At 54.3% G+C, this 14,408-nt stretch overlaps 1 protein-coding gene across 1 annotated transcript; it reads left to right on the top strand.

Moving 5' to 3' along the window:
* Positions 1-7,345: 7,345 nt before the first annotated feature.
* LOC134432274 (serine/threonine-protein kinase PAK 3-like) lies at positions 7,346-14,219 on the top strand. The gene is made up of 13 exons (XM_063180808.1): positions 7,346-7,424; positions 8,367-8,404; positions 8,843-8,969; positions 9,029-9,040; positions 9,940-10,074; positions 10,760-10,823; positions 11,452-11,500; positions 11,814-11,926; positions 12,185-12,302; positions 13,071-13,170; positions 13,442-13,638; positions 13,736-13,873; positions 14,118-14,219. Exons 1-13 carry the CDS (start codon positions 7,346-7,348, stop codon positions 14,217-14,219), a joined length of 1,272 nt encoding a protein of 423 aa, XP_063036878.1.
* The last annotated feature ends 189 nt before the right edge of the window (positions 14,220-14,408 follow it).

Here is a 14,408-nt window from a genome sequence, read left to right as displayed (position 1 = left end):
TGTCTGGGTGTAGGCTGCGCCAGATGCTGCCCTTCAGTCTCAGAGGCACTTAGGCCTCTCTGCAGAAGGTGTTGTTGTGCTCTGAGGCAGCGCGGCAGCGCTCAGGGAGTCCCTGCTGCCTGTGAGGGCGGCTGGGCCTGGCTTGGCCCTGCCTGGGCTGCCTTCTGGGCCAAAGACAAAAGCAGAGATTGTTTCTGCTTGAGCAGAAGGCTGGCACCTAGCAAGTGACTATTGCCCAGGGAGCTGTCTGGCCCCAGCTGTTTTCTGGCTCTGGTTCTTACTCCTCCTCCGGCCCAGACACTTTGTGCCCCTGGCAGCGGACCTGCCAGTGATGGTGGGTGTGACCGCGGAGGCTGCAAAGGCCCTTGGTTACCTCTTAGGGCCCCCTTCTTAAGGGCTCATCATTTTGGCTTATCGCGTGGGATGCTGCTCTTGAAAGAAATCAAGACCTTCTTGGAAAGGCCACCTGATGAAAGGTGGAGAAGATGGCCCTCCCACTTGCTGGTCTCAGCAGCTGGAAGCCGAGGGACCGCAAAGGGCCCAGAGCTGCAGGCAGTGGGGCTGCCTTTGGGACGCTCTGGGCAGCGGCGTCTCTGTGTGCGAGTGAGCGCCCTGCACTGCTTTTGTCTTTCAGGGAGCATCGTGAGTCCGGGCCGGCCTACAGGCAAATACACGGCATTTGAGGAACTCGGGCGAGGGTAAGCGTGACGTCAGCTCATTTTACAAAAGTGTGGGCCAGGTCTTTGGCTGGTGCAATATCAAGCGTGAAGTCAGGCAAGCTCCAAACATGGTCAGGCTCTGGCTTGACCTCGTGTCGCCTGCCTGGACTGCTCGGTCAGAGCAATGCAAAGGCCTCATTAAAGACAAGTTGATGCTGGCAGTGTCTTGCTTGCAGCAGTGAGGAGCAGGAGCTGGGAAAACCCCTGGCCCTGCAGCTTTGTGGCCTGAAAGAGCCCCTTGCCATGCAAGAAAGATCAGATTGTCCAGGACAGTCTTGTGACTCAAATTGTTCTCCCTTTTTTGACACACACATGCATGCACACCCGCACAAGGAGAGAGTTCCCCTTAGGTTCTGAAATGACCTGGCAGGGTGTGCGCCTTGGAGATTTCCAGCGGCCCTTGGTCTTCATGCTGCACCTTAGTGCTGTTCCCTTGGACAGCCTGCCCCGCATGGCAGAGGGCTGACGTGCTGTTGGCCGAAGAGATGCTGCAGCCAGACATTTTTTCTAAGGAAGGCGTCCAGGCAGCCGGGGGAGATCTGCTGCCTGGGCTTGCTTTCCCTGCCAAAGGGATACAGGTCTCTTTCTGCTGCTTTTGTCTTTCTAGAGGGTTTGGAGCTGTTTATAAAGCCCTTGACACCAGCAGCGGACAACAGGTAAAGTGCCAACAGCCCCATGCCATTTTGCAGCTCTGGAGCGCTTTGCCCGCTGCTGTGAGCTGTGCTTGGAGGTTTGGGTGGCAGCTCCATGTCTGCAGCAGAGGCAGAAATACAGTCTGAAATACAGTCTAGGCTCCGGGGGCAGAATGCATTTGGGATGGCTTTTGGTGCTTCTGCTAAGCTCTGCTGTCTAGTGACAAGGCACTTTGGCCCAGCGTGCTGCCTCATTGCAGCAGCACTCGCTCCGTGCTCCTTGTGATCTCGAGCAGGGTGCGTCTTCTCAAGGTACCGGTGGCCAATGTCATTGCAGGTGGCAATCAAGATCATGTCACTCGAGGAGGAGATGTCCGAGGAGCTGGCTGCCAATGAAATCCTGGCCATGAGGGACAACAGGAGTCCCAATATCGTTACCTACTTAGACAGGTTGGCATATTCTGGTGTCAATGTAGCTTTAGCTGGTGCAAGCGCAAAGAGACGATGCCCTTTGGTCGCTGGCAGAGAACAGAGCTGGGGAGGATTTCTCTGCTGGTCTCCAGAGCGTGGGAGGAGGTGGAGCTGGTGTTCAATAGTCTCTTGTGGCACACGTAGCTTGGAGAGCAGCTGCAAAAACCTGTCTCAGGCCCTGGGGTGACGGAGGCTGTGCCCATTCTGTTTCTCCATGCCGTGGTTTTCTTCTTTCAGCTACCTGGTGGATGCGGAGCTCTGGCTGGCCATGGAGTTCATGGACGGCGGCACCTTGTTTGATGTGCTGAGGGCAGTGTACCTGGAGGAAGGACAGATAGGCGCTGTCTGTCGGGAGGTGAGGGATGCCGCTTGTGCTTGCCCAAGACTGCCCGGATGCTGCTTGTCAGCTGGAGCTTAAGGAGAGCCGAGATTTCTTGCTCTCACCTTTCTTTTGCTGCTGCTGCTGCTGCTGCTGTCACACCACACAGGAGAAGAAAGAGCATGGGAAGTGTACTGCCTGCCGGTGCCCTCGCACTCCTCAGGCTCTGTTCTTGCACTCTTCCATCCTGTCTGTCCTCTGGCCTTGGTGCTCGCTCACTGGCTCAATTTCTCTTTCTTCCTCTTCCCAGCTTTGCCTGGGAATGTTTGCCTGGAACCTGTCTGTCTGTCCTACATTGCTTGCCACTGGAAGGCAGCATGCGGCTGGCAGAATTTCAAGCTAAGGGCAAAGAGCTGTCCTCAGCTTCAAAGGATAGCATTGCAGCCTGGATGGCGATGCATTCTGGAACAGCTCGAAGGTGCTGCTGTCACCAGCAGCTTCCTCTTCTGCTGCCACTAGGCTTCCCCAAAATTCTTGGCCCTGCCGCCTCCCAGCCAAAGGTGGCGCGCTTCCTACCCAAGGCCGGTGGAACTTTTGGGAGCCCGGATGCCTTTGCTTGGAAATCTAGAAAAAACTTCCAAGAGTGTTGAAGCAGCAAGCTCTTCATGGTGACAGCAGCGTGATGTTTCGCCCTCGCTCACAATTCCCTGAGAAAGCCGCCAATCCCGTTGAGCTCTTTCCTTGCGGGTGGGATGAAATCAGATCCTGCACGTTAACTTTCCCTCCCTCCTTTTTCTCTCTCAGTGCCTGCAAGGACTGCATTTCCTTCATTCCCGCCAAGTCATCCACAGAGACATCAAAAGTTGCAACGTCCTGGTGGGCACGGACGGATCCGTCAAGTTGGGTGGGTATCCCTGCTGGGCGGCAGCACGTCCAGCATATGCCGTGCGCTTGCATTTTGGTGACGGCCACTGGGGCAGAAGCGCGGCTTGGCCAGTGCGTGAATCGTCAGGGCGTTTTTGAAGCGGCCGATGCCTTATTTGCCTGGCTCCAGGCACGTGGAAGGAGAGCTCAGCTGCTTTTTCAGTTAGATTCAGCATGGCCTGGTCAGGGCAATGGTTTTGGCCACTTTGCCAGTGGTAGCTGGCTTTGTCAGGCTTTGCTTTTGTCCTCAGGTGACTTTGGCCTCTGTGCTCAGCTCAGCCCTGAGCACAGCAAGCGCAGCTCCAGCGTCGGCACTCCCAGCTGGATGGCACCGGAGGTGGTGAGAGGAGAAGCCTACGGCCCCAAAGTGGACATCTGGTCCCTGGGGATCATGGGGCTGGAAATGGTGGAAGGGGAAGCTCCTTACCAGCGGGAAGCCCGTCTCCGGGTAAGGTGCAGCTTAGCAAGAGGGCTCTGTGTGGAGAGAGCTGTGTGTGGCTAGCAAAGGAGCAGGTGGAGTGTCCTCTTGCATCCATGTGCTGTAGGTTTTTGAACTGCTAGAAAGGAACGGGCCCCCAAAACTGCAGAACCCCAGGCACCACTCGGCTCTCCTGCGCGACTTCCTCCGCTGCTGCCTGCAGGCAGATGAGGACAGTCGCTGGTCTGCCCAGGAGCTCCTACAGGTAAGAAAAAGCAAAGGGGCAAAAAGCCCTGGCAGCTGAGGACACCTGCATGAAGGGATGAGGAGGAGGAGGAGTGTGGGCCACGTGGCACAGAAAGCTGCCAGGACAGGAAGGCGCAGGGGCACATGCTGCCCTCAGTGCTCTTTGTGTGTCTTGCTGGTAGCCAGGGAATCCTGCTTGAGCCCGCCAGGATGTGATCCTGGAAAGTAAGTGTTCCTTTCTTTGTTCTTTTTCCTCTGGGCAGCATCCCTTCGTGACCTCAGGCGATCCTGCCTCCAGCCTGGCTGCTCTGATCATCTCAGCCAAGCGAGTGCAGGAAGACTGGAGAGGAGACACCTGCGCCTGAGGAGGCCCTGATGCCCCGCCAGCCAAGAGGAGGGAAAAGGGGATGTGTCATCTTTAGGCAGAGCTTCAGCCATCCCCCGAGTTTGAAGAGGAGCTGTGCCGTAGCTGGGAAACATGATAGTGTAGATATTTGCTCAGTTTAGCTGTTAGGTTAGCTGTTAGGTTAGGTTGAGTTAGGTTAGCATAGGTTGGATTAGGTTAGGTTAGGTTAGGTTAGGTTAGGTTAGCTTAGCTTAGCTTAGGTTAGGTTAGGTTAGATATGTTGTTAGGTTCAATTGAAAGCTCTGTTGTTTTTCTTTCTGCAAAAGGTGAAAATTTAAAAAAATTAGGAAATACAGGGATCAACATTTAAGGACTATGGAACATAGACATCTTGGATAGTAGAGGATTGTTTATCTTAGGATAGAGTGTTGTTAATTTAGGGAAGCTTTGAAGTAGAAATGAAAGAATTGTCATAATAAGAATTAAGCAGTGAGAGGAAAAGCTGGGCTGCAGCAGAACTGGAGCCTGCAGGCACTCCAAGCTGTCAGCCTGAGCAGGCCACCTGCAGGACAGAATGATGAAGATGAAGAAGCAGCGAGGGGATACTTTGTTTCAGCCCGAGTGTCAATAAAAGTCGAAAATACCAGAGTGTTGTAAGGCTGCCTTCCTTGCCGGGCTGTAGCTAAGTGGACAGTCCATTTCAGAGGCCCAAAGAACAAAGTGAGGTAAGCAGCTTTGCTTACCTGAAGTGTGGCATGCCTGTGGGAAGCTGAGAGACCTACAGGTAATGAACACCAGGTAATGAGCTGCCATTCAGGACAACACTAGGAGGCAGATGTGCAGTCCTTTCTGGGCCTCTTGTCTTGATCAGATGTCAGGCTGATCAGCAGCAATCACCATTTTGTTGCCACCCTCCTCTCACTATGTCACTATGTGGGATGGAATGGCATTCTCACAGCGGCATCTGGCATTTCCTCCCTGCTTCTCTTTTCCCCAGGGACCCTCTGGGCCAGCCTCATCCCCCACAGGGGTGTGCAACCACCAGGGCCACCTGCAGAGCCCCATTCCCACTCTGCTGCCTCCTTGGCCTTTTCCCACATCTGGGCCAGCCTGCTGTTGCCAGGTGTTGGAAACATGCACACAGCATAGCACACCTGTCATTGAGCAATTTGATGCAGGAGCCCCTGCTGAGCACGGCTCTCCACCCCGGCCCTTTTCCCACCGAGCTGTGGCTCCATTTCGCCTCCATCTGCTGGCATACCCACTGTGAGGGACTGCTCAGGGACTGGATGCTCCTTGAATGTTGCCCACAGGCCTGATTTCCACGCCTCCCCATTCCTCCTACCCCTAAGGCTGCCTCAGCCGTCTGAACACAATTTTTCTTACTCTAATGGCTTCCTGTGCCTTACTTGATACTGTAAGCAGAAGTACACCGTTTTGATTGTCTTTCTTCTAGAATTAATAAAAATAAGTTGGAAATACTCCTAGATTTTGCCATTTAAAACTTGAGGCAAGTGCAAAAAGTAGAGAAGCTTTCTGTGCAGCTTTTCAGGTAATTTGAGGTCTCCTTCCTCTTCACTCACTTTCAGCATATCTGTTGATTTTCCTTTGCTCTCATCTTTGAAGCTTCATCCCTTGTCTATCGATCTGCAAAAATAGCCTGTAAACCCAAGGCAAATTTACTATCCTTTGTATTTTTCCTCCTCTGGAAAAGCTGAGGCTCGTGTGATCTTCTCCTGTCATCTAGACTTTGATTCCCATCTTGGCTCTGGCTAAGAGCAGAACAAATGTAATTTATTGCCTGCTAGTATGATCTGCTAGCAAAGGTCACATTTAGAGCTAAGCATGATGCTTCTCTCCCTCCGTTGAATACTCATCTTTGTGTCAAGGCCTGGTGACTTCCAGGAGCACCTGGAAGCTACTGCCAAGGACAAAAGCCTCACTCTTGCTGGTTTTGACACTCATGGGTTGGTAGGATTTTGATCTACGTCGACAGTGATCTACAGGAACTGGATCCTTGACACCAAGTGCCTTCAAGCAACATTTCTAAGCAGAGTGGGCAATGAAGTCCAGATACTAGTGAGTTGTGGTTTGTTTTAACTCTGTCTAACATATGGTACACTATCCCAAAACATGTTATTTTTGAGTGCTTCAGGCATTTAAAACTTAGGTTTATTCTTGTCAACACTTTTCTTTCCTCTCTTCAGAAATCTGCATGTCCAGCTACTAATTTCTTTCTCAGCTTGTTGAAAAGGTACCAGTCAGACAAGACTTGTTTCTTGACCCAGAGATGGGGCAAGCGTCACCGTTAGGCCGGACGTGGCATACACACGTGATCAGGGTCCAAGAAGAAAAAGGTTTGTTTGTTTTATTCTGCATGTTCTCCAGCTTATACACTCTTAACAAAGCGTGATCTCAAGTCACTAACTACATCACAATAACTTCTTCTATCCATTGGTGCAAAGCAATTAACGTCAATATAACTGGCAAAAGTTTTACAGAAATTTATAAGGCACGTATGCACATCTACTTCGGCACCTAGTCTAGCATACGCAAATTTTCCTGTATCTCTTCTAATGGGTTTCCATGCTGATGGCCTTGTCTTCTTCCTTGCTATGGATACACTCAAAAACCATCAACTGCTATTTCTTCCGTGAACTCGGCTTTGCTTGCAGGCCAGCTGTCAAGCCCCTCCATAGGTCAGCATGCACCCGCGTGCTCAAGGAGCAACTGCAGCCTGCAATAGTCCTGGAAATTTATTATCTTTGCTTCGTTTGCCATCTAAATGTCACTGAAGAAGTTAGGCTTTTCCAAACCAGCTAGGATGCCACCTAGAAGAAGCAGACTTGCTTTCAGTCAAAGCTTTTGGGACCAAGAGTCATGTTTGCTTGCATTGCTTGGATGCCGCTTGGATTGGCGCATTCTCTGAGTTCGCCTGGCATGCCTTGAGCCCTGCCTTTGTGAGTGAGGAGAATTTCCCAGGCTTTTCTTTTGCATCAGCTGTACAGAAGGTTGTCTTGCTGGGCACAAGAAAGCCACAGAGCAGCTGCCATTGTGAGGTCAAGCCAGAGGTGCCACGTCACAGTGCTGTCAGCACAGCGTTGTCCCGGTGCGCGCCAGGCCTGGTCGTCCAGAGCAGCTCTTCCGCTGGCTCCCTGCAGGAGGATCCTTGTGCTCAAGGAGCTCTCAGCAGACGGCCTGCACCCCGAGAGGAGTCTTGGCTTTCCCTTGGGTGGCACTCAGCGTGCAAACGCGCACAGCGCTGCCAAAATGATCGGGCAAGTCTGTGCCGCCGTTTGCACCGTCTTTTCTGTTGTCTATTCTGGCTACTACCTGACCCAGCTGACTCGTAAGTAAAGGTTTCTCCTGGGGCTGGCATCGCCCGACTTTTGCTTGGCTCTGCTCTTTATGCCGCACCAGTGGCCCAGTTTCTTTGGGAACAAAATGGCCATGAAGGTGCCACCGCTTTGGTCAATGTCCTGCCAGCAGCATCAGCTACAAAGGGGGCATCTGTACTGGGTGGCGCGTGCAGAGTATTTGCCATGCAACCTGCAGCGGTTGCCTTCCCTCCCCGGGAGAGTGCGCGGCAGCGGAGTCTGTCATTTATTTCCTCAGCTTGCTGCTTCAAGCAAGACAAGCTGCAAATTGCAGACCCTGAGGGCAGATCCTCAGAAGTACTTCTACCAACTCAGTGCTTCTCTCCAGGAGTGAAGGAAAGCACCTTTTGCTCCATATTCTGCCCCTCAGAGGCCTTGGCTGCATGACTTGAGCCTTTGATGCTGTGCCAAGACTGCGATTGCCTTGGCGATGCAGCACAAACTCCAGTGCAGGGAGGGTTTGCTGCTGAGCCCAGCAGCTGTTCCTGGGCTGCTTCAGCAGGGAGCTGCCACAGGGAAGGGACCCTTTGTGGAAGCTTTGCTGGGCTATCATCTTCAGCCAAGGGATGGGAATTAGGGCATGCAATTTGAAAGAATGTATATGGAAAATGCAGGAAAGGCAAGAGGGAAATGTAGCTTGAGCTGTTAGGCACAAGAGAAGCTCAAAGTTTTGAAGAGCAGAGGGCATTTCCAGCACCGTCTTCCTATTTCTCTCTTGGCAAAAGAGGCCCAAATGTAGACAGAGGCTCCCCTCGCGTCCATCTTGTTCTCTTGCTTGCTGTGGGAAAGAGCTGTTGCTCCTTTCCTGTTGGGAAAGGGAAATGCTCTGTGTTGGGACTGCCTTGTGTTGTGGGAGTGGCCAGCACAGGCACTTTTCTAAGGGCCTCTGGTTCCTTTTGCTTTGCTGGCTGCAGGTCACCTGACACGCGGATGGAGACAAGCCTGTCCTTTGGTGAGTGGCAAAGGAAGCTGTGACGTTGCTGGCGTGTGAGAATTGTGCAGCAATTCTGCCAGCTTGGCCTGTTGCAGCCGAGTGTGGAGTGCCGGCGTGGGAGGCTGAAGGAAAAGCCAGCTGCCCGGTGGCATCAGCAGTAGCAAAGGGAGCACTGGCTGTTTGCTGATTTTCCAGTGAAAAGCCTTTCAAGAGATGAAAGGCAAATGGAACAGCTCCAAGGCATCTTGCTGCTTCTAGGCAGCAGGGAAGCTCAAATGCACAGCAAGATGGAGTAGCAGCTCGTTCAGCCAGCTTCCTCGGGTTTGCGTGACTCAGAGGCCCACTTGTATCAAAGTCTATGATTTGCCCTTCTTCTGGGTCCTTTCCCAGCTCAATAGAAAGCAGCTCCTAGGGCACTGGCTTTTGCCCATCTCTCTCACTTCTGTCTGCCTGCAGGGCACAACAGCAGGGTCAGCAGCTCCTCTGGCTGCCTCTGTCATTGAGGAAGAGGATGAAGAGGAGCAAAGGAAGATGAAGCCTTCAGCCGCTGTCCCTTCACAGCCGGAACTTGCAGAGCCAGTAAGTGACAGCTGAGCTTGGCACTGCCTTTGGTGCAGGGCCAGGCTACCCATTTTGGAGCAGCTCTTGTTGCTCGTGGCTGAAGATGCTGGCGGCCGTGTGCCTGCTGTGACGTAGTGCGGCTTCAGGCAAGCCGGGGAGCCCTGGCCAATGGGTTCTGAAGTTTGACATTTAAGCTGGGATGCTGAGAGGGCGCCAGAGTGTCTCTTGGGATCAGACAGGAGGCAGCATTCAGTGACTCTCAGTGCAGGAGTCAGCCCCTTGTGCCCGTTGTCAGTGCAGGCTGCCGGTGGTCAGCGGACAGCGCGGCCCAAATTCGCAGTTGACAGACTTGCAGGGTGCCTGGGAGACACTGGCCCCTGGAAGGGACCTGCTCTCTCCGTGGACTAATTAGCTTCAGGCTGTGCTTCACTTCCAGCCGGTCAGAGCAGAGTTTGGAGAGGAGAATCCTCGGCAGCCCTGCAGTGTAAAAGGGCGGGTGGGTCTGGGCAGGGCTGGAAAGCGGCTCCCAAGGGCCGCTCCCTAAAGGCTGCCATAGAGAAGGGAAATCCGTGAAACAGATCAGAGAAGGGACACGCTGCGGGCTTCTGAGCAGACTGTTGCGTGCCAACTCTGGTCTGATTTCATTCCGGCCCAGGAAAAGACAGGAGGAGGAAAGCAGCAAGGCTCTGGGGTCCTGCTCTGATCTCTTTGTGGATCTTGGCAGCCCCATCGATACCTTGTTGCCAGTGTCTTGCAGAAAAGCTGAACAGGTGGAGCGTGGAGGTGGTCGGGAGGGGCTGGATCCAAGTAGCCTTTGGGCTTCTCCCGAAGGTGCCTTTGAGAAGGGGACATGGGAACTGCCTCAGCTGGAGAGGCCTGGCCGTGGCTGGCAGCACCTTCCCAAGGCCTTGCTTTTGCTGTGCGCTTCGGGGGGGCATGTGTGCCAGCCACCCTTCTGACGGGCAATCCTTCCTTGTCCCAGTGCAAGACAGGCTCTGCCATTCAACCTGGTGCCGTCGGACCAGCATGGCCTGCAGCAGCCAGCTCAAGCCCCGCTGCCGGCACTTCCTGCAGCAGCGCAGCCCAGCAGCCCGAGATGAGGGAGAAGCGGGGCCTGAAGACACTGAGTACGTCCGTCCGGTGCATTTCTTGTCTGCCAGAGCAGGCTGTTGCGCGCGTGTCTGGGTGTAGGCTGCGCCAGATGCTGCCCTTCAGTCTCAGAGGCACTTAGGCCTCTCTGCAGAAGGTGTTGTTGTGCTCTGAGGCAGCGCGGCAGCGCTCAGGGAGTCCCTGCTGCCTGTGAGGGCGGCTGGGCCTGGCTTGGCCCTGCCTGGGCTGCCTTCTGGGCCAAAGACAAAAGCAGAGATTGTTTCTGCTTGAGCAGAAGGCTGGCACCTAGCAAGTGACTATTGCCCAGGGAGCTGTCTGGCCCCAGCTGTTTTCTGGCTCTGGTTCTTACTCCTCCTCCGGCCCAGACACTTTGTGCCCCTGGCAGCGGACCTGCCAGTGATGGTGGGTGTGACCGCGGAGGCTGCAAAGGCCCTTGGTTACCTCTTAGGGCCCCCTTCTTAAGGGCTCATCATTTTGGCTTATCGCGTGGGATGCTGCTCTTGAAAGAAATCAAGGCCTTCTTGGAAAGGCCACCTGATGAAAGGTGGAGAAGATGGCCCTCCCACTTGCTGGTCTCAGCAGCTGGAAGCCAAGGGACCGCAAAGGGCCCAGAGCTGCGGGCAGTGGGGCTGCCTTTGGGACGCTCTGGGCAGCGGCGTCTCTGTGTGCGAGTGAGCGCCCTGCACTGCTTTTGTCTTTCAGGGAGCATCGTGAGTCCGGGCCGGCCTACAGGCAAATACACGGCATTTGAGGAACTCGGGCGAGGGTAAGCGTGACGTCAGCTCATTTTACAAAAGTGTGGGCCAGGTCTTTGGCTGGTGCAATATCAAGCGTGAAGTCAGGCAAGCTCCAAACATGGTCAGGCTCTGGCTTGACCTCGTGTCGCCTGCCTGGACTGCTCGGTCAGAGCAATGCAAAGGCCTCATTAAAGACAAGTTGATGCTGGCAGTGTCTTGCTTGCAGCAGTGAGGAGCAGGAGCTGGGAAAACCCCTGGCCCTGCAGCTTTGTGGCCTGAAAGAGCCCCTTGCCATGCAAGAAAGATCAGATTGTCCAGGACAGTCTTGTGACTCAAATTGTTCTCCCTTTTTTGACACACACATGCATGCACACCCGCACAAGGAGAGAGTTCCCCTTAGGTTCTGAAATGACCTGGCAGGGTGTGCGCCTTGGAGATTTCCAGCGGCCCTTGGTCTTCATGCTGCACCTTAGTGCTGTTCCCTTGGACAGCCTGCCCCGCATGGCAGAGGGCTGACGTGCTGTTGGCCGAAGAGATGCTGCAGCCAGGCATTTTTTCTAAGGAAGGCGTCCAGGCAGCCGGGGGAGATCTGCTGCCTGGGCTTGCTTTCCCTGCCAAAGGGATACAGGTCTCTTTCTGCTGCTTTTGTCTTTCTAGAGGGTTTGGAGCTGTTTATAAAGCCCTTGACACCAGCAGCGGACAACAGGTAAAGTGCCAACAGCCCCATGCCATTTTGCAGCTCTGGAGCGCTTTGCCCGCTGCTGTGAGCTGTGCTTGGAGGTTTGGGTGGCAGCTCCATGTCTGCAGCAGAGGCAGAAATACAGTCTGAAATACAGTCTAGGCTCCGGGGGCAGAATGCATTTGGGATGGCTTTTGGTGCTTCTGCTAAGCTCTGCTGTCTAGTGACAAGGCACTTTGGCCCAGCATGCTGCCTCATTGCAGCAGCACTCGCTCCGTGCTCCTTGTGATCTCGAGCAGGGTGCGTCTTCTCAAGGTACCGGTGGCCAATGTCATTGCAGGTGGCAATCAAGATCATGTCACTCGAGGAGGAGATGTCCGAGGAGCTGGCTGCCAATGAAATCCTGGCCATGAGGGACAACAGGAGTCCCAATATCGTTACCTACTTAGACAGGTTGGCATATTCTGGTGTCAATGTAGCTTTAGCTGGTGCAAGCGCAAAGAGACGATGCCCTTTGGTCGCTGGCAGAGAACAGAGCTGGGGATGATTTCTCTGCTGGTCTCCAGAGCGTGGGAGGAGGTGGAGCTGGTGTTCAATAGTCTCTTGTGGCACACGTAGCTTGGAGAGCAGCTGCAAAAACCTGTCTCAGGCCCTGGGGTGACGGAGGCTGTGCCCATTCTGTTTCTCCATGCCGTGGTTTTCTTCTTTCAGCTACCTGGTGGATGCGGAGCTCTGGCTGGCCATGGAGTTCATGGACGGCGGCACCTTGTTTGATGTGCTGAGGGCAGTGTACCTGGAGGAAGGACAGATAGGCGCTGTCTGTCGGGAGGTGAGGGATGCCGCTTGTGCTTGCCCAAGACTGCCCGGATGCTGCTTGTCAGCTGGAGCTCAAGGAGAGCCGAGATTTCTTGCTCTCACCTTTCTTTTGCTGCTGCTGCTGCTGCTGCTGTCACACCACACAGGAGAAGAAAGAGCATGGGAAGTGTACTGCCTGCCGGTGCCCTCGCACTCCTCAGGATCTGTTCTTGCACTCTTCCATCCTGTCTGTCCTCTGGCCTTGGTGCTCGCTCACTGGCTCAATTTCTCTTTCTTCCTCTTCCCAGCTTTGCCTGGGAATGTTTGCCTGGAACCTGTCTGTCTGTCCTACATTGCTTGCCACTGGAAGGCAGCATGCGGCTGGCAGAATTTCAAGCTAAGGGCAAAGAGCTGTCCTCAGCTTCAAAGGATAGCATTGCAGCCTGGATGGCGATGCATTCTGGAACAGCTCGAAGGTGCTGCTGTCACCAGCAGCTTCCTCTTCTGCTGCCACTAGGCTTCCCCAAAATTCTTGGCCCTGCCGCCTCCCAGCCAAAGGTGGCGCGCTTCCTACCCAAGGCCGGTGGAACTTTTGGGAGCCCGGATGCCTTTGCTTGGAAATCTAGAAAAAACTTCCAAGAGTGTTGAAGCAGCAAGCTCTTCATGGTGACAGCAGCGTGATGTTTCGCCCTCGCTCACAATTCCCTGAGAAAGCCGCCAATCCCGTTGAGCTCTTTCCTTGCGGGTGGGATGAAATCAGATCCTGCACGTTAACTTTCCCTCCCTCCTTTTCCTCTCTCAGTGCCTGCAAGGACTGCATTTCCTTCATTCCCGCCAAGTCATCCACAGAGACATCAAAAGTTGCAACGTCCTGGTGGGCACGGACGGATCCGTCAAGTTGGGTGGGTATCCCTGCTGGGTGGCAGCATGTCCAGCATATGCTGTGCGCTTGCATTTTGGTGACGGCCACTGGGGCAGAAGCGCGGCTTGGCCAGTGCGTGAATCGTCAGGGCGTTTTTGAAGCGGCCGATGCCTTATTTGCCTGGCTCCAGGCACGTGGAAGGAGAGCTCAGCTGCTTTTTCAGTTAGATTCAGCATGGCCTGGTCAGGGCAATGGTTTTGGCCACTTTGCCAGTGGTAGCTGGCTTTGTCAGGCTTTGTTTTTGTCCTCAGGTGACTTTGGCCTCTGTGCTCAGCTCAGCCCTGAGCACAGCAAGCGCAGCTCCAGCGTCGGCACTCCCAGCTGGATGGCACCGGAGGTGGTGAGAGGAGAAGCCTACGGCCCCAAAGTGGACATCTGGTCCCTGGGGATCATGGGGCTGGAAATGGTGGAAGGGGAAGCTCCTTACCAGCGGGAAGCCCGTCTCCGGGTAAGGTGCAGCTTAGCAAGAGGGCTCTGTGTGGAGAGAGCTGTGTGTGGCTAGCAAAGGAGCAGGTGGAGTGTCCTCTTGCATCCATGTGCTGTAGGTTTTTGAACTGCTAGAAAGGAACGGGCCCCCAAAACTGCAGAACCCCAGGCACCACTCGGCTCTCCTGCGCGACTTCCTCCGCTGCTGCCTGCAGGCAGATGAGGACAGGCGCTGGTCTGCCCAGGAGCTCCTACAGGTAAGAAAAAGCAAAGGGGCAAAAAGCCCTGGCAGCTGAGGACACCTGCATGAAGGGATGAGGAGGAGGAGGAGTGTGGGCCACGTGGCACAGAAAGCTGCCAGGACAGGAAGGCGCAGGGGCACATGCTGCCCTCAGTGCTCTTTGTGTGTCTTGCTTGTAGCCAAGGAATCCTGCTTGAGCCCGCCAGGATGTGATCCTGGAAAGTAAGTGTTCCTTTCTTTGTTCTTTTTCCTCTGGGCAGCATCCCTTCGTGACCTCAGGCGATCCTGCCTCCAGCCTGGCTGCTCTGATCATCTCAGCCAAGCGAGTGCAGGAAGACTGGAGAGGAGACACCTGCGCCTGAGGAGGCCCTGATGCCCCGCCAGCCAAGAGGAGGGAAAAGGGGATGTGTCATCTTTAGGCAGAGCTTCAGCCATCCCCCGAGTTTGAAGAGGAGCTGTGCCGTAGCTGGGAAACATGATAGTGTAGATATTTGCTCAGTTTAGCTGTTAGGTTAGCTGTTAGGTTAGGTTGAGTTAGGTTAGCATAGGTT

The sequence above is a fragment of the Melospiza melodia genome, chromosome Z, assembly GCF_035770615.1.
Source record: "Melospiza melodia melodia isolate bMelMel2 chromosome Z, bMelMel2.pri, whole genome shotgun sequence".
Lineage (NCBI taxonomy): Eukaryota > Metazoa > Chordata > Aves > Passeriformes > Passerellidae > Melospiza > Melospiza melodia.
Note: the sequence above shows the minus strand (reverse complement) of the source record. Positions and strands in the feature narration are given on the sequence as shown.